Source organism: Berghia stephanieae, chromosome 1 (genome assembly GCF_034508935.2).
Source record: "Berghia stephanieae isolate SIO BIC M18660-M18661 chromosome 1, UCSD_Bste_1.3, whole genome shotgun sequence".
NCBI classification, from domain to species: Eukaryota; Metazoa; Mollusca; class Gastropoda; order Nudibranchia; family Aeolidiidae; genus Berghia; species Berghia stephanieae.
In genome coordinates, this window is record NC_088360.1 from 29712100 (window position 1) to 29737643 (window position 25544).

At 38.1% G+C, this 25544-nt stretch overlaps 1 protein-coding gene across 2 annotated transcripts in view; it reads left to right on the forward strand.

The window, feature by feature from the left end:
- The window catches only part of LOC144971434 (dynein axonemal heavy chain 7-like), a 111416-nt gene that overhangs the window by 13784 nt on the left and 72088 nt on the right, over nucleotides 1-25544 (forward strand). For both annotated transcript variants that reach the window (XR_013645136.1, XM_078912344.1), the window contains exons 10-22: nucleotides 1487-1593; nucleotides 3650-3851; nucleotides 7732-7893; nucleotides 9079-9270; nucleotides 10688-10797; nucleotides 12317-12485; nucleotides 13652-13754; nucleotides 14984-15111; nucleotides 19853-20065; nucleotides 21008-21241; nucleotides 22072-22185; nucleotides 23925-24074; nucleotides 24646-24828. Coding sequence is in view for 1 of the 2 variants with exons in the window: in XM_078912344.1 (XP_078768470.1) it covers nucleotides 1487-1593; nucleotides 3650-3851; nucleotides 7732-7893; nucleotides 9079-9270; nucleotides 10688-10797; nucleotides 12317-12485; nucleotides 13652-13754; nucleotides 14984-15111; nucleotides 19853-20065; nucleotides 21008-21241; nucleotides 22072-22185; nucleotides 23925-24074; nucleotides 24646-24828 (2067 nt within the window). In the remaining variant the exon portion in view is untranslated. The remainder of the gene's footprint in view (nucleotides 1-1486; nucleotides 1594-3649; nucleotides 3852-7731; nucleotides 7894-9078; nucleotides 9271-10687; nucleotides 10798-12316; nucleotides 12486-13651; nucleotides 13755-14983; nucleotides 15112-19852; nucleotides 20066-21007; nucleotides 21242-22071; nucleotides 22186-23924; nucleotides 24075-24645; nucleotides 24829-25544) is intronic.

A 25544-nucleotide genomic window follows, 5' to 3' on the forward strand; every position in this document is an offset into this window, starting at 1 on the left:
AGCAAGCCATGTTGAGCGTGGTTAGTAACAATGATCGTACAAAGCTCACCTCGGCATAGTTCTTTGGAAGAGTTATCTATAAAACTTACCCCACAGGTGAGAATCAGTACCTAGTTATAGGTGGTATACGGCTGTGAGGTGTAGTTGTAAGACACTCTCCTTCAAACCAATAGTTTATGGCTCCAACCTGAGAACTATACAAAATGATCCTTAATTCATTTTTGTTTTAATATTGAAATCGAATTACCTTATAAATATAAAGGAGTTTAAAGCATTATTTTAACGTATTAAGTACTAATCTGTTAAGGATAATGTCAGTAATTTTTTAAAGATACCTTAGTTATAGTGTTTACTATGTTATTACTCCTGAAAGCAAATCAATTTTTTTCAAATTTCAAACAGACATGTCTATAAACGTAAATCAAGTCCTATATTATGTATTTCTGTAAATTCAATTTTCATTATCTAAATTGCCCCGACAGCATGCCCTCTTGATGCGATGGTTAGCAAAATGTGTTTTCTGAGAGTTCGACAAAATACCTTGTTATCTTTGAGAAACTTTAATCTGTGCGTCTATGTGGTCTTGTGGTATCGGAAGGTCCTGGATTCGAGTCCCACTGCGGACGGCGCATAGTTGGTCCTCAGGAAAGGCTCTTTACTCACATGCTTTCAGCGTACTCGGGTGTAGACTGATTACTTGTCCGAAAAATTGAAATATCGCCTAACAGGTGTCATTTCTCGTCCTATATTATGTTAATTGTTGCTGTTGGCTAGGGATTTACTGTAAAGCGCTTTGAGAGCGTTTGGCAGATATTGCACTATACAATAGCTCGAGCTTATTAGAATTTTTTTTAATGTTTACACAGATATGAACAAAACTGAATAATATATGAGCTTCGAAAATGAACAAAATACCAAACACGCTATCTTCTACTTGCAGACAAGATGTGACAAATATTTCTCTGCCGTGTGTCTGGATTTTAGGTGATTTATTCACTTTTTTTGTTAATTTTGTTATTTGCTGAAGTTGAGTTTGAAATGAAAAAGAGCTTTTATATAGAGCAATATCCACTAAACGTGCTAAAAGCGCTTTACAAGGGGTTCCCGACCAACAGTAACACGTAACATGTAGAACGAAATATGACGCGTGTTAGACGATATTACAATTTTTTCAAACATGGACCTACCTGTTAACGGCCAGGTACTCATTTTACACCTGAGTACGGTGAGAGAATATGAGTAAAGAGCCTTTTCCAAGGACTCAACTATGCGCCGAGCGAGGCTCGAACCCAGGATCTTCCGATCCGAAAGCGAGTGTCATACCACAAGACCACATAGCTGCACATAGAGTTTGGAACCCGAAACGTTCCGTGTTTGGTATTTTGTTCTTTTTGGCTCAGCTGTTACATTCATTTTTGTTCATTTCGTTTTACAGGCAACATTTTCTAATAGCTTCCAATCACTAATTTCACCCTCGATGTTTCAGGGCCTGAATGACTACCTAGAGAAAAAGAGACTCTATTTTCCCAGGTTTTTCTTCCTGTCTAATGACGAATTGCTGGAGATTTTATCAGAAACCAAAGATCCAAAGAGGTGAAATTTAATAGTATTAGAATTTATCTGTTTGATTATAGAAACATCTTTTCTAACTCATTTTAATCACACTTCTTCTTCTTCTTCTTCTTCTTCTTCTTCTTCTTCTTCTTCTTCTTCTTCTTCTTCTTCTTCTTCTTCTTCTCCTTCTTCTTCTTCTTCTTCTTCTCCTCCTCCTCCTCCTCCTCCTCCTCCTCTCTCCTCCTCCTTCTTTCTTTCTCTTCTTTCTCTCTCTTCTTCTTCTTCTTCTTCTTCTTCTTCTTCTTCTTCTTCTTCTTCTTCTTCTTTCTTCTTCTTTTTTCTTCTTCTTCTTCTTCTTCTTCTTCTTCTTCTTCTTCTTTCTTCTTCTTCTTCTTCTTCTTCTTCTTCTTCTTCTTCTTCTTCTTCTTCTTTAAGGCGGATTCTCGCTGGACCTAGACTCCCAAATATCCCGATGGAACTCTATGGTTGTTTAGCATATCCAGTCCACTGTCTTGAGACCATCTTCTCCTTTGCCTCCCTCTACTTTGCTTGCCCTCCATGCTAAACCTTTTTTTTTTTAATTGAAGCTTTTCTTTTGATGTATTATACCTAAGTATTGTAATTTAATAAGTTTTAACAAATTTGTTTTGTTTTAGTTTGTGAGAAACTCGCTTGCTCAGAAGTAAAGCTTTTTAGACCACAAGAACAGAAATCGAAATTTTTTATAATCCACTCAGTATGGTAGCTGGGCCTGGCGGATTGTACTTTGCGATAAACCAATATCCTTTCCAGAGGGTAGCAAGCAATTTCTAAGCTACAGAAATCGGGATAAGCCTAGATTCAATGGGACTTGTGACTCTGAATGACTTCTTTCGGTAACTTTTATAAACATGATTTGTCTATTTTTCAAAAACGTGGCCCAGAAGTATGGTTTTCGCTTCGTACCATTAAGGTACCGAGTTTGATTGTGTGGCCTAGCGCAATTCGCCTCGACCAAGCTCATTTTGCAGCGCTACGCTGTTGCTGATGCCTGGGTTAGTTCAGTCTTTCCTTGGAATAGACCCTAAAGATTTTTTTTTAATTTCTACCTTGGGGATGGATAAAGAGCAAGTTCGAGTGGACTAAAAGAAAACAACAGGAAAACAAAAAGAAGACTCAAGTCAAGGGAATCAATCCTTCTGACATAGATCCAGTGCTCATTGGTGGAAATCATCTGAAAGATGTTCAAGAATTGACATACCCAGGCAGCAAACTGCCAATAAATGGTGACTACAACGAAGAGATCAAAACCAGAATTAGTAAAGCAACATTATGGAGAGCAACGGAATTTTATTCTATCACCAAAATTAAGATATTAAGAGTAATGTCTTGAACGTTTTGTTCTATGACGCTGAATGTTGGATTAAAGACCACAGAAAGTATCATCCTGACACTTGAGTCACTCTAAAACAAATGTTTTCGACGAATTTTTAAGATCTTCTGGCCGAATACAATCTCAAATGAGGATCTGAGAGCTGGAACGGCGGTGAAGCCTCTGTTAGAGTCTTATCAAAAGAAGAAGATGGCAATGGTTGTGACATGTCTGTCGCGGCAGACATTGACATTGGCTTTGGGATGGATACCCTAAGGAAAGAGAAAACGGACCCCACCCCCCTTCCGACCCCCAAGGAGCCCTGTAGAAGTACCGTGGAGAGGGACATAACGCGGAGAGAATAGCAGCTGACAGGGCCAGATGGAGATCCCTTGGTTTGCCTCAAGTGGCAACAGGCCCGGGGAGGATAGGGAATGAGATTAGCGGAAGAGTAGCGTCCCTTGATTTGACGTCGCCTTACAGAGAGAACGTCAATTTGGCTTTGAAGTGTCTCAAGCCGCTTTCACCGAAAGCGAGGACGAGAGACGTATGCGCACAACCAATATGGCGTTCTCTCTCGAATAACTTTTCCGCCTGTGACGTCACAGACTATGGATGACGTCCAATCAAGGGACGTTACTCTTCCGCTAATGTCATTCCCTATTGGGTGAATGAGTTAGTGATGAATAAAGGAATTTATATTTTTTTAAATAATTTCTTGTTCTTATCATCATCCACACACAGGGTCCAGCCTCACTTGAAGAAATGTTTTGAGGGCATTGCCAGTTTGGTTTTCACCGTCCCTGAAATGGAGATCACCCACATGAAGTCCAGCGAGGGAGAAATTGTCTTACTCAAAGACAAAATATCAACGGCTCGTGCCAAAGGACAAGTAGAAAAGTGGTTGCTGGAACTGGAGAGAGACATGATCGTGTCTCTGCACAATGTAAGTCACTAGCACAATATAATTACAAATTTGATTCAGTGAAAAATTAGGATTAAGGCGCTGGTGTAAGATAAATATCTGAAAAAGTGTGTTTAGCGCTAGACACAGCAAAAAGAAAAATACAATAAAATCATCCCAAAACTCATCCTGCCTCTGACCTGTAGTCCGGAGGTCTATGGTTCGATCCCCAGTCGAGACAAACTGCTTTTTATGGATGGTTTTCTTTTCTTTTATTTTTCTCTCTGCCTTGTCTGGTACTATTACATACATACTTTTTCAGATCATATACAACTCATCGCGTCAATACGGTGTTGTACCGGGGTAAAAAGTGTTTTAGTTTTAAATGATCAGGAATTCGAAAGTTCAGTTTGTGTCAGTTTAAGAAATCATAATATTCAGTCTCCTCAATAAAGCATAAAAACTTGACCACTTTTTGGCATTAATATTCTTCAATAGTCGTAACGTTACTTCCTTCCTTAAGACGCATGGTAACTTAGTAACACTGGCTCTAAACTATCGGAACAATGACGTACGCCGTATGAAATATTTCCCCGGCGAGCATAAATGCGTATCCAGAGGAAAAATAACCTATAAATTTGATCATGTTTTGACTTTTACACATTCTGATCACAAGGCATATGAAAAGTTCTAGCCAGCATGAATAATAAAAAGTAATAATCTTCTTTGTTTAGAACCAAGATGGCCGCCGTTGCCGGGTGGCGTGACATCAGACTACTGAATCCAATTGAATAGATTCAGTCCCTTGATTGTAGAAAAAAGAATAGTTACAAAGACTTTTCCATATCTCAGTGTTGAAAACGGTAGGGGCTGCCTGAAGCCTGTGATCGTGAAAATACTAACGAAAGAGTGAAAATGGAGAGGCTTCGTATGGGAACAATAGAGACAATGGACGTTTCGGGTACAAACCTTTCGTCAGCACAACAATACACAAATTTACGTGAAAAACAAATCAATAAAATGCAAAATGGTATCGTCTGTACTCAAGGGAGTACGGTAATTTGTGTATTGTTGTACTGACGAAGGGTTTGTACCCAAAACGTCTATTGTCTATATTGTTCCCATACGAAGCCTCTCCATTTTCACTCTTCCATATCTCAGTGTTGGGGCTTATTGTTTTAATGAATTGTTTGGTTTTTGCGAGTTGTGTTCATTAGTAGAAACCATCGTTTCCAAATTGTATTTTATGATTTAGACTGTGGATGTGTAATTTTCGGTGTCCGCTTCAGTACAATATATGTGAGCCACAGTCTCAAAGCGGCATTATGTCGAGTTTAACCTGATGACAAAAAGTGACTTTATTTGTTTGTTGCCGTATTTTGGAAAAGCACATATTTAAAAACTTTGACCAGAAAACTCGTCCTTCAAATATCGATCGATTATAATGACCCTCATTTTTGGCATAAACTCTTAGATCTGGGGCCTCGCGATATCACAGATAATATGGCATTAACTTATCAGTTCCATAAATATTTATATTCTCTCTATTTATTAAAGTAAAATAACATGTTTGCACAAGTCTTATATTTTTAACTATAAATTAGATTTAATTTTTACAAAACTTGCCTCCCTTTATATCCATTTCTAGCTTAATCCTTGATTTATTTATTTTTATTACAATAATTTTTAAGGACTTGATCTCATGGCGAGATGACACAAATAAATGACAAGCTAGATGGCATACATAGATATAGAATCTGGCGTGTTCTAAAAAAATATGGATCTAAAATTTTGGCCAAAAAACTCGACCTTTAATGATCGATTAAAATGACCCTCGACTTGTTAAAAACTCTCAAACCTAGGACTTCAATAAAAGTCTTGAAGTCCAAGGTTGGAGAGTTTTTTGCCAAAATGAGGGTCATTGTACTCGGTCGATAATTTAAGGTCCAGTTTTCTGCCCCAAAATTTTATAAATTAAATGTGTTGGGTTGGGGGGGGGGAGTAGTAAAGTGGGATGGTTTACGTTTTCATGTTATCCATTTGTGGTCAGGTAATCCAAGAAGCTCTAGAAGCTTATAGTGGGATGGTTTACGTTTTCATGTTATCAATTTATTGTGGTCAGGTAATCCAGGAAGCTCTAGAAGCCTATAGTGGGATGGTTTACGTTTTCATGTTATCTATTTGTGGTCAGGTAATCCAGGAAGCTCTAGAAGCCTATAGTGGGATGGTTTACGTTTTCATGTTATCCATTTGTGGTCAGGTAATCAAAGAAGCTCTAGAAGCCTATAGTGGGATGGTTTATGTTTTCATGTTATCCATTTGTGGTCAGGTAATCCAGGAAGCTCTAGAAGCCTATAGTGGGATGGTTTACGTTTTCATGTTATCCATTTGTGGTCAGGTAATCAAAGAAGCTCTAGAAGCCTATAGTGGGATGGTTTACGTTTTCATGTTATCTATTTGTGGTCAGGTAATACAAGAAGCTCTAGAAGGCTATAGTGGGATGGTTTACGTTTTCATGTTATCCATTTGTGGTCAGGTAATCAAAGAAGCTCTAGAAGCCTATAGTGGGATGGTTTACGTTTTCATGTTATCCATTTGTGGTCAGGTAATCCAGGAAGCTCTAGAAGCCTATAGTGGGATGGTTTACGTTTTCATGTTATCTATTTGTGGTCAGGTAATCCAAGAAGCTCTAAAGGCCTATAGTGGGATGGTTTACGTTTTCATGTTATCCATTTATTGTGGTCAGGTAATCCAGGAAGCTCTAGAAGCCAATAGTGGGATGGTTTACGTTTTCATGTTATCCATTTGTGGTCAGGTAATACAAGAAGCTCTAGAAGGCTATAGTGGGATGGTTTACGTTTTCATGTTATCCATTTGTGGTCAGGTAATCAAAGAAGCTCTAGAAGCCTATAGTGGGATGGTTTATGTTTTCATGTTATCCATTTGTGGTCAGGTAATCCAGGAAGCTCTAGAAGCCTATAGTGGGATGGTTTACGTTTTCATGTTATCCATTTATTGTGGTCAGGTAATCCAGGAAGCTCTAGAAGCCAATAGTGGGATGGTTTACGTTTTCATGTTATCCATTTGTGGTCAGGTAATACAAGAAGCTCTAGAAGGCTATAGTGGGATGGTTTACGTTTTCATGTTATCCATTTGTGGTCAGGTAATCCAGGAAGCTCTAGAAGCCAATAGTGGGATGGTTTACGTTTTCATGTTATCCATTTGTGGTCAGGTAATCCAGGAAGCTCTAGAAGCCTATAGTGGGATGGTTTACGTTTTCATGTTATCCATTTGTGGTCAGGTAATCCAGGAAGCTCTAGAAGCCTATAGTGGGATGGTTTACGTTTTCATGTTATCCATTTGTGGTCAGGTAATCCAAGACGCTCTAGAGGCCTATAGTGGGATGGTTTACGTTTTCATGTTATCCATTTGTGGTCAGGTAATCCAAGACGCTCTAGAGGCCTATAGTGGGATGGTTTACGTTTTCATGTTATCCATTTGTGGTCAGGTAATTCAAGAAGCTCTAGAAGCCTATAGTGGGATGGTGTACGTTTTCATGCTATCCATTTGTGTTTAGGTAATACAAGAAGCTCTAGAAGGCTATAGTGGGATGGTTTACGTTTGCATGTTATCCATTTGTGTTCAGGTAATCCAAGAAGTTCTAGAAGCCTATAGTGGGATAGTTTACGTTTTCATGTTATCCATTTGTGGTCAGGTAATCCAAGAACCTCTAGAAGCCTATAGTGGGATGGTTTACGTTTTCATGTTATCCATTTGTGGTCAGGTAATCCAATAAACTCTAGAAGCCAATAGTGGGATGGTTTACGTTTTCATGTTATCCATTTGTAATCAGGTAATACAAGAAGCTCTAGAAGCCTATAGTGGGATGGTTTACGTTTTCATGTTATCCATTTGTGGTCAGGTAATACAAGAAGCACTAGAAGCCTATGTGAAAGAACCGAGGGGTTTGTGGGTGAGGGGGTGGCCAGGCCAAGCTGTGTTATGTGTTGGTCAAACATACTGGACAACATACGTCACAGAGGCCATCAAGTCTGGAACGAGAGCCCTGGCAACTTACTTGAAGGTAAAATGGATGTCCCAGAAATTATGGTTAAAACACTTTGTGAATTTAACACCTCCCTATTGATCCTATGTCAACTTAAATCATTATAGTCTGGTTGAGAGTGAGAACTGATCACTACCGAGATGTCTAAAAAAATAACAACGAGCTGAGTGACTTCAACTTCGTTCCTTCTATACATTCCGCCAATGTTTCAAATTGAGCTTTTATATAGCGCAATATCCAATAAACGTGCTCAAAACGCTTTACAATGTGTCCCTGACCAACAGCAACATTTAACATCTGTTAGGCGATATTACAAAATTTTTTTCGGACAGAGACAACGCTGTTAACGGCCAGGTACTCATTTTACACCTGAGTACGGTGAGATAATGTGAGTAAAGAACCTTTTCCAAGGACTCAACTATGCGCCGAGTGAGGCTCGAACCCAGGACCTTCCGATCCGAAAGTGAGTGTCATACCACAAGACCACATTGCCGCACAGTTTTTCGAAGTTGTGTGAAAGTTATAACAATGTCTACGGAATGTTCAAACGTTTTATTATATTATATATATATATATATATATATATATATATATATATATATATATATATATATATATATATTGTTCTAGGTGGAAGAGAGGCTTTAATCCTGAAAAGTTCCCTGTTTAGTAATTTTTACAGCCGTTATAATATATATTTTAGTTCAATATATTTACAGTTCGTGGCTTCTAGAATTGCTTAGTATTCACTCTTTATTGTAGCTCAATAAAAAAAACAAATGGACAAAATTGTTGTGTTGGTTCGAAGCTGTTAATCCCAACATCTGCTTATAGATAGAATGCGCTTGGCCAAGGAGTTCACGACATTGCCATCCGGAAGTATAACGGACCAACACACAAACTCTGTGTAACCATGAACTTTTATAGTCTGGTTAATACAGTTTAGTGAGAACAACTCACAAACGCGGATGGCAAAAACAATAACAAAGGCCTGAGTGACGTCATCTGCATACTATCTATATTTTCTTGCCAGAAAGTTTTGTGTCTTTGTGTTTAAATGAATAATAGGTAAATTATCGAAATAAATAAATGAGATAGACATTTAAATAATTATATAGATATAAGTAAAAAGAGAAAAAAAAGAGCTTTTTCCATCCTTTTGGTAAATATGCATGAAAATCATTAGGGTGTGTCTGATTTCAGCTAAACAACAATCAGATAGACGAAATTGTCGTCTTGGTTCGGGGCAATTTGTCCAAGCAGAATCGAGTGACTCTCCAGGCACTGATCGTGTTGGACGTCCATGCCAGAGATGTGTTACAGAACATTGTCGAGGAACGCGTGTCCAATCCCCTGGACTTCAAATGGCTGAGTCAATTGAGATATTACTGGGAGGTGAGATTAGTCGATGCTTTCTGATGAGTTTGACACGATGAGTATTACCCTGATAAAAAAACTACATCTCAGTACAATAGGGTAAAACACCGAAAGAAAAAAAAACACTTTTAAAAATTTAAGCCAGAGACTCGTCCTTCAAATATCGATCGATTAAAATGACTAATCTTGAGAAGAAGAAAAAACACTCTCAAACCTGGGATTTCCGAATTTCTATGTTTGAGAGTTTTTGTAAAATTGAGGGTTATTTTAATCGATCGATATTTGAAAGATGAATTTTCTGGCCAAAATGTTTTAACCTGTTTTTTTTTTCAGAGTACAGCAATATTAGATGTAGACTTTAGAGTTTGATAATAAATGTTGAAGGTAGAGCATAATATTACAATATGCTCTATCTATTTACGCACCTTTATTACATCAAGAGCTAAGATTCTATCTTTCTCCATTTGATGGTTTTAAATTCTAATTGAATTTCAATATAATATAAGATTCTCTCATTCCATCATTTGAAATTTCGAACGCGTTCCCAATGGTCCTGCGTGACCAAGGGAAGCGATCAGGATAGCATTGCTCTCAAAATATTTGTGGTTAGTAAAACTGGATAACTGTCGGAGTAAAAATATTCTAGAATAGCTACGCTGTTTTGTTGAGTGTTTTTTTTTTTTTTTTTTTTTTTTTTTTTTTTTTTTTTTTTGTTTTTTTTTTTTTTTTGGGGGGGGGGGTTGTTGTTTTTGTTTTTTGTTTGTTTGTCTGTTTGTTGTTTCTTTCTTTTTATCAAAGAGTAGCAGGCTCGCCTCTCAATATTTTGCTATTACGCTTTAGTAAAATCGTGTTTTCTCCCAAAAACCAAAGGGTTGTGATAATACAAGATGTAATCCCCAGAGTCAATCTGCTTCCATGTCGATCTGAACTATCTCGATATAGAAAATTGTAACTGAACAGAATTAGATTTCATTTTACTGAAAGGCATCATCGATGAAGACATTCATTTTAACACAAATTTCATAAGTTATCTAAGCTTAAAATTCCATTAAAAGTGCGCCTTGTGGTCTTGTGCTGTGACATTTGCTTTCAGACCAACAAGTTTGAGTTCTCCTCTGCGCTGAGCGGCGCAAAATTGAGTCCTAGGAAAAGACTCTTTACTCACATCCTCTCACCACACCGATGTGTAAAATGAGTTCCTGGCCGTTAACAGCGTTGTCTCGGTTGAAAACAAATTGTAATATCGCCTCACGACGTCATAGCTCCTCCTATATGTTAAGCGCTGTTGTTGTCTGAGGATCCCTTGCAAAGCGCGTTGAGCACGTTTAGTGGAGATTGTCCTTTTGAAATGCTCACATTCATTTATTTAAAGCTGCACGTTCACCCCGAGTCATTACCAGTTTGATAATATCGGTCACAAATTATATTCTCGCAGGACAAGCAAATGGTAACAAGAATGATTAACTCCCAACTGAACTATGGCTATGAATACCTTGGAAACAGCGGAAGGCTCGTGATCACTCCTCTCACGGACAGGTGTTACAGGTAATCCAATAGGGAATGAGATTAGCGGAAGAGTAGCGTCCCTTGATTGGACGTCACCCATAGTCTGTGACGTCACCGGCGGAAAAGTTATTAGAGAGAGAACGTCATGTTGGTTGTGCGCATGCGGAAGCGAGGACGAGAGACGCATGCGCACAACCAACATGACGTTCTCTCTCTAATAACTTTTCCGCCGGTGACGTCACAGACTATGGGTCTCCAATCAAGGGACGCTACTCTTCCGCTAATCTCATTCCCTATTCTTAACCCTGGTATACATATTGCTGTCATTTTGACTTCTCAACGGTAAAAGGTTAATAAATTGATTAGCAAACTGGAATCATTTCAAACAAAATAAATCTCTCTGTAGAATGTTTGTATTATTTCAGCTCAACATAAATATAGATAGTATGCGCTTGGCTCAAAAGCTCACAACATTGCCATTCGGAAATATAACGGGCCAACACCCAAAACAATGTGTCACCAAGAGCTTTTATAGTCTGGATAATACAGTTAAGTGAGAATCACTCATAAACGTGGGTGGCAAAAACCAATAACAAAGACCTGAGTGACGTCAACTTCAGACTATCTGTAAATAAAACTGTGAGAAAAGATAGTGAGCATAGATGAAGGGGCGCATAAGGGAATGGTTTGGATATATTATGTTGCCAGAAAAGAGGCAACTGATTTGCCAAAAACTGCACTCAAATGGACGGCGGATAGCAAACAAAAAAACGAAGAATGTTTTTTTTGTGTTTGTGATTGTATAGATAGTATGCGCTTGACTAAGAAGCTCACAACATTGCCATCCGGAAGTATAACGAACCAACACACAAAACTATGTGTAATCATGAAGGTTTATAGTCTAGTTAATACAATTTAATGAGAATTACTCATACATATGGATGGCAAAAAGCAATAACAAAGACCTGAGTGACGTCAACTTTGTTCTATCTATATGTAGTGTTTCTATGTGTATGTATGTATGTGTGCGCGCGCGCATATGTGTGCGTATGTCTGTGTGTGAACGTATGCCGGTCTCTGTGTGAAAGCAGATTCATTATCTCTAAGCTAAGCATCTAGAAGAGTATCGGGTCTGTCATTGATCAATGCTTTGAGATGGGCTCCTATCTTAAATTAATACTCTTACCTCTTGTGCGGCTATGTGGCCTTGTGGTATGACACTCGCTTTCGGATCGGAAGGTCCTGGGTTCGAGCCTCGCTCGGCGCATAGTTGAGTCCTTGGAAAAGACTCTTTACTCACATTCTCTCACCATACTCAGGTGTAAAATGAGTACCTGGCCGTCAACAGCATTGTCTCTGTCCGAATAAAAATTGTAATATCGCCTAACAGGCGTCATGTCTCGTTCTACTTGTTACATGTTGCTGTTGGTCAGGGACCCTTTGTAAAGCGCTTTGAGCACGTTTAGTGGATATTGCGCTATATGAAAGCTCTAGTTTTTTTGTTGTTTGTTTGTTGTTATTTTTTTTTTTTTTTTGTTATTTTCCTTTATTCCCTCAGAACGTTGTTTGGGGCCCTCCATCTCCATCTGGGCGGGGCCCCAGAAGGCCCAGCAGGCACAGGGAAGACTGAGACCACGAAGGACTTGGCAAAAGCCGTGGCAAAACAATGTGTGGTCTTCAACTGCTCTGATGGCCTCGATTATATCGCTCTGGGGAAATTTTTCAAAGTAAGTAATAAATAAAAGGTTGAATAGTTATATATATATATATATATATATAAGAAGCTCACAACATTGCCATCCGGAAGTATACCGGACCAACACACAGAACTATGTGTAACCTTGAACATGTATAGTCTGGTTCATACAGATTAGTGAGAATTACTCATAAACGCGGATGGCAAAAAGCAATAACAAAGGTCTGAGTGACGTCAACTTCAAACTATCTATAGAATGAAGTTGACGTCACTCAGGTCTTTGTTATTGTTTTTTTTGCCATCCGCGTTTATGAGTAATTTTCACTAAACTGTATTAACCAGACTATAAACGATCATGGTTACACAGAGTTTTGTGTGTTGGTCTGTTATACTTCTGGATGGTAATGTTATGAGCTTCTTAGCCAAGGGCATACTATCTATATACGTTCAATGTTACAGATAGGTTTGTGTGTTGGCCTGTTATACTTCCGGATGGCAATGTTGCGAGCTTCCTAGCCAAATGCATAATATTATATACCGAAGATTTTCATTGCTTCACCATGCTCTCTCTGCTTCATTAATGATGCTATGCGTTTAGGTAAAATACTCACAACATCCGACAGACAGGTATAACGTACCAACACACAAGACTATGTGTAACTTTGAACGTTCTGATTGATATAATTTAGTGAGAACTAATCACCAGAATCGCTAAACTCAATAGCAAAGAGCTGAATCACGTCAATTTCGTTCTTTTTTTTATTTCATTTTTATTTTTTCTCAACAGGATAATATAGAAGGAACAAAATTGATGTCACTCAGCTCTTTCTTATTGTCTTTCGTCAGCCACATTTGATTAGTTCTCACTAAACTATATAAATCATATTTTTTGAGCTAGCACCCACACACTATCACAAGAGGTAAATATCCGTAGTCAGGTACTCATTCACACGAAAGTCCAGGGGAGAATTTGTGCTTTAATATAAGCTAACAAAGATATCCTTTACCGCACAGGGCAATTGCATATGTTAGAGTAGGACGCCCTCGAAATCCGTTTACTCGAAATACTATTTTTGAGGCCGGATCAGGCCAATTGCATATGTTAGAGTGGGACGCCCTCGAAATCCGTTTACTCAATAATACTGTTTTTGAGGCCGGGGTCACATGTTCATGGTCATTTCCATTTTGTGCCTACAGGGTCTTGCATCATGTGGGGCCTGGTCGTGTTTTGATGAATTCAACCGTATTGACCTGGAAGTGTTGTCAGTGGTAGCCCAGCAAATCCTGACCATTCAAAGAGGTACATTTTATTATTCTTATTGTTGGTATCCGTTTAATAGTAATAGGAATAGGAATAAATCTTTATTGTCCCAAAATGGAAAATCTTTAGTGGTTTATATTGCACGAACAAATATTATAATAAACATTAAAAGAAATGTGTGGATCTTATAATAATTTGATCTCATAACAAATTTACTTCACAATACACACAGACATCTTTACAATTCAATACAACAGGGAACATCATGTTTGAATGCATTGACATTAAGACTGATTTCAAATGTATCCACAGTTACTAAGTTACTCACTCGAACTACTCACTCCTCAATCAACAGTTATATCTACCATATTATACTTATACATCCTTACCATTCAAAGAGGTACATTCTATTATTCTTATTGATGGTATGTATAGATTAAAGATAACACTCAACAGTTCTAACCGCCGTATAAATCAGATCAAATCGCAAAACGATGTGTAGCCTATAACATTTATTGCCTGATTGATTTAATTAGCAATAATCACTCATTTCGCAATCTAAAAAAAAAACAAGAAAGAGCTGAGTTAATCATCTTCATTCATTTTATTTATGATTATCCTTAACCGTACTTAAGTCCTTCAGTGACATTTGGCCCATGGAGCTGGAGTTTAACCCCCGGTTTCTATAGCGTGAAACGGACAATAGCGATTGCTTGCTATTCTTTTGATAGTACGCTAGTCTATCGCAAAGTACTCACCGACAAATCTAACAGACTCAGCTATACATTCACTGCTAGGTGAACAAGGGGGTCGAGAGGTGGGGGGGGGGGTCCAACTGAGCTATCGGGACCCCCTTATCCCTTATCTAATTGACACATTAACTTTGATACTACGCCTATCATTTGTCTCAGAATAATGTAATAAATAGGCATGGGATAAAAGTAACCGAGGTAGCCGACGGATGTAGTCGGTGTTAGGGTTGAGTGAGTTAACGTGATATAGTCTCATAAACGTCTTCACGAGGGGGCAGCATAGCTCAGCGGTACGATCTTTGCTTCGTACCCAAAAGGTACCGACTTCGATCATCCGCCGTTGCGCTGTGTGACCTTGAGCAAGTCGCCTCGCCCTAGCTCAATTTGCGGCGTGCACTGCGGCTGGCGCCTGGGTTATTCCAGTCTTCCCTTGGAATAGACCCTAGAGACAAATTTCCCCTAAGGGATGAATAAAGGGAATTTTTTTTTTTTTTTTTTTTTTTTGTAAAACAACAGGTATAAACTCTGGGGCGTCCACGTTGATGTTTGAAGGCACGGAAATCAAACTGGACCCGACGTGTTCGGTGTTTATTACAATGAACCCGGGATATGCTGGGAGGTCAGAGCTCCCAGATAATTTGAAGGTAACTGTAAAACTGTTGTGTTACTGGCAAAGTGAACATTGGGTAGCTATTAGAATCCTATGGACTGTTTTTGAATTGTAATGTTCGTACAAAAAATGACAACAGCTACAAAAAATATGTATTAATATAATATTAATGATTTGAGTGTTTTTATTATTGGCTGAAGAATGAACATTAGCTCGAAACGTTCTGTGTTAATTAATTCATTATTATAATGATAATAATAATAATAATAATTAATAATAATAATAATAATAATAATAATAATATAATAATAATAATAATAATAATAATAATAATAATAATAATAATAATAATAATAATAATAATAATAATAATAATAATAATAATAATAATAATAATAATAATAATAATAATAATGTTGATGATGATATGGGGAGGAGGAGGAGGAGGAGGAGGAGGAGGAGGAGAAGAAGAAGAAGAAGAAGAAGAAGAAGAAGAAGAAGAAGAAGAAGAAGAATGTGTATTTCTTAAGCTTAGCTTAACTCGCTAAAGATTACAATATTTAGAAAAGTCAACATCTTGTCAATGTCTGTGTCAAGACATAATTTTGTCAATGTGAGTATCATAATTGTCAATGTTTGCATGAGGCTGTGCGTCATCATTTTGTCAATATTTGTACAAGGCTCTATGGCATCGTGTTACAATGTTTATCCTAGGTTGTTTGTCATCATTTTGTCATTGTTTCTACCAGGTCTACGGCATCGTGTTACAATGTTTATCCTAGGTTGTTTGTCATCATTTTGTCATTGTTTCTACCAGGCTCTATGGCATCGTGTTACAATGTTTATCCTAGGTTGTTTGTCATCATTTTGTCTTTGTTTCTGCCTGGTCTATGGCATCGTGTTACAATGTTTATCCTAGGTTGTTTGTCATCATTTTGTCATTGTTTCTGCCTGGTCTATGGCATCGTGTTACAATGTTTATCCTAGGTTGTTTGTCATCATGTTGTCATTGTTTGTATCAGGCTCTATGGCATTGTGTTACAAAGTTTATCCTACAAGATATGAAGTGAGTAGAAAAGTGCCAGAAGACAATAGAGAATAAAAAATTTTTTCGCGGCGGTGGTGGGGTTTGAACCTGCGACCTTATTGGTGCGACAACTCCGCCTGGCAGGTGAGAGCGTGGCTCTACCGTGTGAGCTATCCACGAACACAAAAATATTCGTTTCAAACCCAAAGTCATTTCTAGATCCCTCTCTCACCCACTTCTTGAGATCGCCGATTCGTTCACCACCATCGCGAAGTAATTTTGACCAGCAGTTAAGCTTAATAGCCAATATTCTCATCACAAACATATAACATAGAAACGATTGAGACATTGAGTATGCTCCGGTGTATGGGGTGAATTTTTAATTCAGAAAAGTGAGTGGAGCAGGCACTTATGTTGGTAACAACAAGATATGAAGTGAGTAGAAAAGTGCCAGAAGACAATAGAGAATAAAAAATTTTTTCGCGGCGGTGGTGGGGTTTGAACCTGCGACCTTATTGGTACGACAACTCCGCCTGGCAGGTGAGAGCGTGGCTCTACCGTGTGAGCTATCCACGAACACAAAAATATTCGTTTCAAACCCAAAGTCACCCAAAAAAATTTTTATTCTCTATTGTCTTCTGGCACTTTTCTACTCACTTCATATCTTTTGTTACCAACATAAGTGCCTGCTCCACTCACTTTTCTGAATTAAAAATTCACCCCATACACCGGAGCATACTCAATGTCTCAATCGTTTCTATGTTATATGTTTGTGATGAGAATATTGGCTATTAAGCTTAACTGCTGGTCAAAATTACTTCGCGATGGTGGTGAACGAATCGGCGATCTCAAGAAGTGGGTGAGAGAGGGATCTAGAAATGACTTTGGGTTTGAAACGAATATTTTTGTGTTCGTGGATAGCTCACACGGTAGAGCCACGCTCTCACCTGCCAGGCGGAGTTGTCGTACCAATAAGGTCGCAGGTTCAAACCCCACCACCGCCGCGAAAAAAATTTTTATTCTCTATTGTCTTCTGGCACTTTTCTACTCACTTCATATCTTGTTGTTACCAACATAAGTGCCTGCTCCACTCACTTTTCTGAATTAAAAATTCACACCCATACACCGGAGCATACTCAATGTCTCAATCGTTTCTATGTTATATGTTTGTGATGAGAATATTGGCTATTAAGCTTAACTGCTGGTCAAAATTACTTCGCGATGGTGGTGAACGAATCGGCGATCTCAAGAAGTGGGTAAGAGAGGGATCTAGAAATGACTTTGGGTTTGAAACGAATATTTTTGTGTTCGTGGATAGCTCACACGTAGAGCCACGCTCTCACCTGCCAGGCGGAGTTGTCGTACCAATAAGGTCGCAGGTTCAAACCCCACCACCGCCGCGAAAAAAAAAAATTTTTATTCTCTATTGTCTTCTGGCACTTTTCTACTCACTTCATATCTTGTTGTTACCAACATAAGTGCCTGCTCCACTCACTTTTCTGAAAGTTTATCCTAGGTTGTTTGTCATTATTTTGTCATTGTTTCTACCAGGACTACGGCATCGTGTTACAATGTTCATCCTAGGTTGTTTGTCATCATGTTGTCATTGTTTGTATCAGGTCTATGGCATCGTGTTACAATGTTTATCCTAGGTTGTTTGTCATCATTTTGTCATTGTTTGTACAAGGCTCTATGGCATCGTGTTACAATGTTTATCCTAGGTTGTTTGTCATCATTTTGTCATTGTTTGTACAAGGCTCTATGGCATCGTGTTACAATGTTTATCCTAGGTTGTTTGTCATCATTTTGTCAATGTTTCTACCAGGTCTACGGCATCGTGTTACAATGTTCATCCTAGGTTGTTTGTCATCATGTTGTCATTGTTTGTATCAGGTCTATGGAATCGTGTTACAATGTCTATCCTAGGTTGTTTGTCATCATTTTGTCAATGTTTATATCAGAAAGCAGGTGCAGTCAGATGCGAAAATTTTAGAACTATAAGTTTAATAAGCCACATCAACAAAATACTGTTGCGTATAATTATCAACAGGCTAAGGAATAAGATTAACCCCGAAATCGCAGAAGAACAATATGGATTCCAACCTGACAGAGGGACAAGGAACGCAATATACCTCCTCCGTGTTTTAAGTGAAAGAGCTATACAGGTTCAGACCCCACTATACCTCTGTTTTGTCGACTACAAAAAAGCTTTGGATAGAGTACGCCACGAAGAAATACTAAAACAACTGCACTCCATTGGCGCTGATGAGAAAGACCTCAGACTCATGCAAACATTATACTACACCCAGCAGGCATCTATCAAAATCGGAAACTCTACAGGAAATTCCATTCCTATTAAGAAAGGAGTCCGTCAAGGGTGTGTTGCCTCACCAGATCTGTTTAATCTATACCAAGAAACAATCATGAGGGGCATAAATAATATGGAGGGAATAAAAGTGGGAGGTCACAACATAAATAATATAAGATACGCAGACGATACGGTACTCATTGCAACATCAGAAATCCAACTTCAAAAGATTGTTGACAAAGTGGTAGTAGATAGTGAAGCCAAGGGAATGGAAGTGAATATCACCAAAACGGAATGCATGGTAATACAGAAAAACCCCGAAAACAACAACACCTGCAATATAACGATTCACGGCGAGCAACTTACCAACGTAGAAAGTTTTAAATACCTAGGTTCAATAGTGACAACAGATGGAAGATGTAACCGAGACATACGAGCAAGAATAACTCAAGCCAAACAGGCCTTCATGGACCTGGGAAACATTTTGAAAAACAAACAGATGTCGTTCGGGATTAGATTCCGAGTCTTGAAGTGCTACGTGTGGCCAATCTTGTTATACGGATGCGAAAGCTGGACTACAAATGCAGAAACACAAAAGAACATTGAAGCTTTTGAAATGTGGTGCTTGAGAAGGATGCAGAGAATATCGTATACTGCACACAAAACGAACGAAGAAGTGCTAAAACAAACATACCAACAAAGGAAACTAATGCCCTTAATAGTGGATCGACAACTATCCTTTTTCGGACACATAGTAAGGAAAGATAAGAATGAATACCTGGCAAGTTGTGGAAAAATACCTGGTAAACGCGCCCGGGGGAGACAAAGAAAAACACTCATAGACCAACTGAAGGGCTTCACCAGCCTAACAATCCAAGAGCTGTTTGAAAAGGCAAGAGACAGGGAGGAATGGAGAGAGATAATTCATGCAGTATCCGAAGCCTGGACCAGGCATGGAACCTAGAAGAAGAAGAAGATATCAGGCTTTGGATAATAATTTTGTTAATATGTGAATCATCGTCTCAAAACGGTATTATGCCGGAACGAACCAGATGCTTAAAAGCCGAATTTAATGTTAAAACTGGACAAAAATAGAAATTGTTGGAATTCGTACCCTAAAGTATGGTTTCCATTCTCTTCAATAAAACATACAAACTGAACACAAGTCTGATATTTCTGGCTATAAATCCAATTTTCAACATCATAACCATCCTGACTTAATACCGTTTTGAGGCGAAGGGTCACATATTATATCTATGAGGCCCTTTGTCACTCATTTTGACAGTATTTGCAACAGGCTCGGTTCCGTGTCGTGTCCATGGTGATTCCTTATTATTCCATTGTGTAAAGATTGATGTGTTGACATAAGTCAATGTTTTGTCAATGTTTGTCGTAGGCTCTGCGGCACTATTTATTATTCGTCTATGTCTGTCCTACCAGGCCCTGTTCCGTACGGTTGCCATGATGGTTCCGGATTACGCGTTGATTGCCGAGATCTCCCTCTACTCGTGTGGGTTTGTCATCGCCCGCCCCCTGTCAGTGAAAATTGTGGCTGTCTACAGACTGTGTTCGGAACAGCTTTCCTCACAAAGCCATTACGATTACGGCATGAGAGCTGTCAAATCCGTCCTCACCGCAGCTGGGAACTTGAAGGTAACAATTAATGTAACATTTATATAGCGCAATATCCATTAAACGCGTTCAAAGCGTTTTGCACGGGGCACCTAGCCAACAATCCTTAACAGGACGACGAGACATGACGCCCCTTAAGAGATATCACTTTTTTTTCTGACATAGACAACGCTGTTAACGGCCAGGTACTTTTTTTCTGACATAGACAACGCTGTTAACGGCCAGGTACCACCGTCTACTGATAGTACCCATTTACACACCTGAAGACGTTGAAAGAATTTGAATACGGCGCTTTTTTTCAAAGACTCAACTATGCGCCGCTCAGAGTGGGACTCGAACCGTTGACCTTCTGATCCAGGCGTAAGTGTCGCATGGCAAGACCACAAAGCCATTATTTTTGGGTCACCCTGACATAATACCGATTTGTGGGGGCTGGTTACAATTATTAACCCTTAGATTGCCCACAATGACCAGTTGGTGATTTCTGCTGCTGACATCGTTGGTATGTTTGGTCACATTGTTACAACAACAAAATGCAATAACGCCTTATATGTGTCATGTCTCGTCCTACACGTGAAGTGTTGTTGTTGGCTTGGGAACCCCTGTAAATCGCTTTGAGCACATAAAATGGATATCGCGCTACGCTCCGGTTTTTTTTTTCTTCAAATGATCACTATTTGATTTAACTGAAAAGCAAACGCTTTGTTCAATACATACCTAGTTGGGTCTACAAAGCCTCCTGTGAATGATACTTTTAGACCAACCTAGCTTCTACCATCGTTGCTTCAATCCAATATGGAATGTTCTTTAGAAGAGCGAATCATTTGTGTTTTCATGTCTAATTCAAAAGTGATAGGAATTTTAGCAAGAATCAATGCTATTTTCTTTAATCAATCTTGTGTAATGAATCGTTAGGGTGAATACATTTTTTAAGATATTCCTCCCATGATTTTCTCTCTACAGTTAAGGTACCCAGAAGAAGATGAAAACATTCTCATGCTTCGTTCAATCATTGATGTGAATCTTCCCAAGTTCCTGAACCAAGATCTGCCATTATTCGCAGGTATCACGTCTGACCTTTTCCCAGGGGTCACGTTACCGGAACCAGACTATGTCGTTTTGAACGAAAATATTCAAGATGCTTGTAAGGAATATAATTTCCAATGTACCAAATTCTTTCTCACCAAAATACAAGAGGTGAGTATCATTTAGAGCTCTACTCCGTGCTACACAAGGTTCCATTTACTCCCCTAGCAAACCGTATGGAAAACCAATTTCCATTTAATACAGCGCACCCCGCCTGTCAGTGTGAGCACTGCCTCGGCCTCAGCTAAACCCAAAACTAAATGCAGATTCAGATGTACCTCAATAAGACGGTCTCTCAAAAAAGCAACGAACGGGTTTTCTCAGCCTTCGTCTGCACCAGATTATTTAACTTAACTATGATGTTTTAGAAGAGGAATATGTTTGATCAATAATCAATAAATCCATTCAAAATTTAATTGGGAGAAAGTTCTAGAGTTCTAATTTTTGTTTACGGACAATGCCCCAGGGTTAAGTTGCCTTTCAGTGGGCGCACCTCTAAAACATTGTCACTGTCTATATCTAGTAGGTATATTCATCACATTTGACTTGAGTGTTCAATTGTTGTTTGTATAGGTACGTGCAAAAAGAGTAAACAGCAAAAAATGTTCTAGACGTCTAGTCTATATATACTCTTTGTGAAGATCATAAACATGATCATGCAACCCCTAACTATTTGACTTCTATGGCGGGATGCTAGACTCTAGATAGATTGACTGTCCGCAATCAGGAAGTATAAGGTTGGATCCCCAGAATTTTCAAAATGATCTTGTTTTGTTTTGCTTTGTTTTTTCTCTCTCCTTTGTCTGGCAGCCGGCACAGTTGCATGCACACCTTTTCATATTTTGATCTTACACCAAAGTCATCTTCCCAATTTTTTATGTCTATATTTAGATAGCACCTTATTTATGACCCAAATACTAAACGTGATGTTTCTCCAACAGATTTATGAAATGATGATTGTTCGGCATGGCTTTATGATAGTAGGTGATCCCATTGGCGGTAAGACTTCAGCCTATCGTGCTTTGGCCTATGCTCTTGGAAAGATTCATGAAAAGGTAAAAATCATACTTTTATCATCATCAACATCATCATCATCATCATCATCATCATCATCATCATCAACAGCAGCTTTTTCATTATTATCATTAGCATAATTATCACCATCATCATCAATACTATGGTCAACAGCAGCATCATCATCGTTAGCAGCAGCATCATCTTTATCAACAACATCACAATCCTAATTATTATCATTGTTATCATCATCATCATCACCATCAGCAGCAGCAGTAGTAGCATCCTTTCATTATTATCATTCTTGTTATCATCATCATTATGATCTTCATTATTACCATAATTTTATTATCGCCATTTCACCACCACCACCAATTTTTCCTTATCCCTCCCCCTCTCGTGTCCACTCGTAGAGACTGGGCAGCTGGGTCTGTTAGATCTGATTGACGGTCCACGCCAATGTTCATGGATTATAAACGACTCAAAATGTTCTCGTCCTTTGAATATTCAATATTGCTCCCCCTTACATTGTTTCTTGCTGTTTTAGCAACAGATACCACCACCACCATCATCATCATCATCATCCGAAATACATTCCACTTTCAACAAGGAATATTGCAACATCATAGACATAACTAAAGCCTCTGAGAAAACTGACAGCGCTCTACCTCTTTCCTTTTTTGAACTCGTGATGGAAGAGGAAATAAAAAAACTCTTTCATTATAGCCAAAACAAATCATGCCAACTCGATTCAATACCAACATGGGTTATAAAATCGGACATTAATGAACTTGTGACCTCCAAATCATCAATTGTCAATTATTCTATTGCAAATTCTGACTTCCCCACAAACCTAAAAAATGGCTCACGTTACGTCCTGGATAAAGAAGCCATCCCTTGACAAAGACAGTCTCAAAATTTATCGACCAATATCCATCCTTCATTTTATATCCAAGTTGATCGAAAAGATAATAATAATAATAATAATAATAATAATAATAATAATAATGATAATAATAATAATAATAATAATAATAATAATAATAATAAATGACATCTTTCCATGAACAAAACATCTCAAAGCACTTTACAGATAATGAATTACATTCTGAACATAGGTAGTCAAAATTTAACAGGGAAACAAAATACACATTACGTAAGAACTACTGTACAAAAATTACAGTGAAATTTAATAGAGATTAACAATACAGATAATAATAAACTTGACCTTTTATATAGCACATTATCCACTAAACATGCTCAAAGCGCTTTACAAGGGGGTCCTGACCAACAGTAACATGTAGAACTGGACATGGCGCCATCCGAAAGCGAGTGTCCTACCACTGGACCACATAGACGCACAATAATGGTAACACTACACTGTTGACAGTCTATTCAGTTTTGATTGATATTTAAATGTATAACAATTGTATGGCGCTTTGCTGATTTGGGCTCACTTAGTAATCAGTCAGCAATGCTAACAAAACTTAATTTTCAAAAGTTTGGTCAGAAAACTTTTAACTGCAAATATTGATCAATTAAATTGACCCTCAGCTTGTCAATATATCTAAAACTTGAGACTTAAAAGATGTGTCATTTATGAGACTCTTTAACAAGTTGACGGTCATTTTAATCAATTGATATTTGACGTAAAAAGTTTTCTGGCCAAAATTTTTAAAAGTTATTTTTAATCATGTTTGAAGGAGTACAGTGTGTCATCACATACGAAGGAGCACAGTGTGTCAAATTGTTTTGCTTAATGTTATGAGTTTTTTTTCAGGGTCTGATGGAGGAAAATAAGGTGGAAATAGTGGTCATCAACCCGAAAGCTATTAGCATGGGCCAGTTGTATGGACGGTTTGATCCTGTTTCTCATGAATGGTCAGATGGTGTGCTGGCTGTTTACTACAGGAACTTTGCAGTTGCCACAGTGAGTTGTTCTTGGTTTCAAATTGTTTTTTAATTGTCATTGTTATTTTCAAAAACCTTTATTGGTTTTTTTTTTTAATTTTAGCTTTTTTAGATTATTTTCAAATATTATTTTATTTGCTCATGATTTCAGAGTTATTATGACGTAGATTGAATATAACTATTAAAATATATAGAAATGTCATGTTTGTAGCCTGGTTGTAGGCATTATAAAGACAGTAATGAAAAATACAAACATTAGGCAATTTCATAAAAGCATTTGTTGATTGGTATCAGGTTTTCGTCACTAGCGCTTTACATGAGCTCTGTCAGCAGGCAATAGGGAATGCACATACCGACTACAATTATTACCACTCTAGTTTTTGAATTTTGCCTTTTGTATCAATGCTTGTCTTATTTTTTTTCCACTCTTGAAATATGATTTCCCACCCATCGTGCTGGAGGGTCTTGAGTAAGTCACCTCGATGTATGTAGTTCACCCAGGTGCTGTATGACAACCCAAAGAGGTTCTTATCACTCGTAAAAAAAAAAAGTTTAATAGATATTTATATATATATTTCTGCATTCCCTAGACCCCAGACCGTAAATGGCTGATATTTGATGGACCCGTGGATGCTGTGTGGATTGAGAACATGAACACCGTCCTGGATGACAACAAGAAATTGTGCCTGATGAGCGGTGAGATTATCCAACTGGCACCAACCACCAACCTTATGTTTGAGCCAATGGACTTGGAGGCTGCCTCACCTGCCACGGTAAAGTAGATTTCCTTTTGAACGGTTGTCATATGCCTCCTGCAGGCTCAGGATTTAGTCAAAGGATATGTTAAAGAATAATGATAATTAATGTTAATGATGATAATAATAGTAATAATAATAATGATAATAAGAGCTTTCATATAGTGCTATATACACTAAACTTACAGAAATAGAAGAAATAGTACTGATACAAAAGGTCGCAACGTTAAATTAAAAAATTATTATTGTTTTTTCATTATTTACGGCATTTTACAATAAAAAATCTCAATACCTCGTTGGCTGGCGACAAGTGACGTCATTGACTTGACATGGAACTTCACCGTCATAGGTAGACACCGTGCAGTGTCAAAAGTAGGTCATCAATAAGCATATTATTATCGTGGGGGTCATTGGCATACATATATAAAAGGGTGTATCTATCATTATTTTTGTTTGCTTTAGTATTACTGAAATCTGACCATTAATTACTGATGAATTTTGTATTTCTTACTGAATTTGAAAGTTTCAAGTAGGCGGGTATGTCAAAGTGATTCATCAGGGCTACTGAACAACACAAAACATGCAAGAGGAGACATGACAACTCTGGGATGCCATTACAATTTTTTTGTTTTGTTTTTTGTTTTGTTTTTCAACAGAGGCAGCACTTGCAACACTGATAATAACCAGGTACTCATTTTACGCCCAAGTAGGGTGACAAAATTAGGAACGAAGAG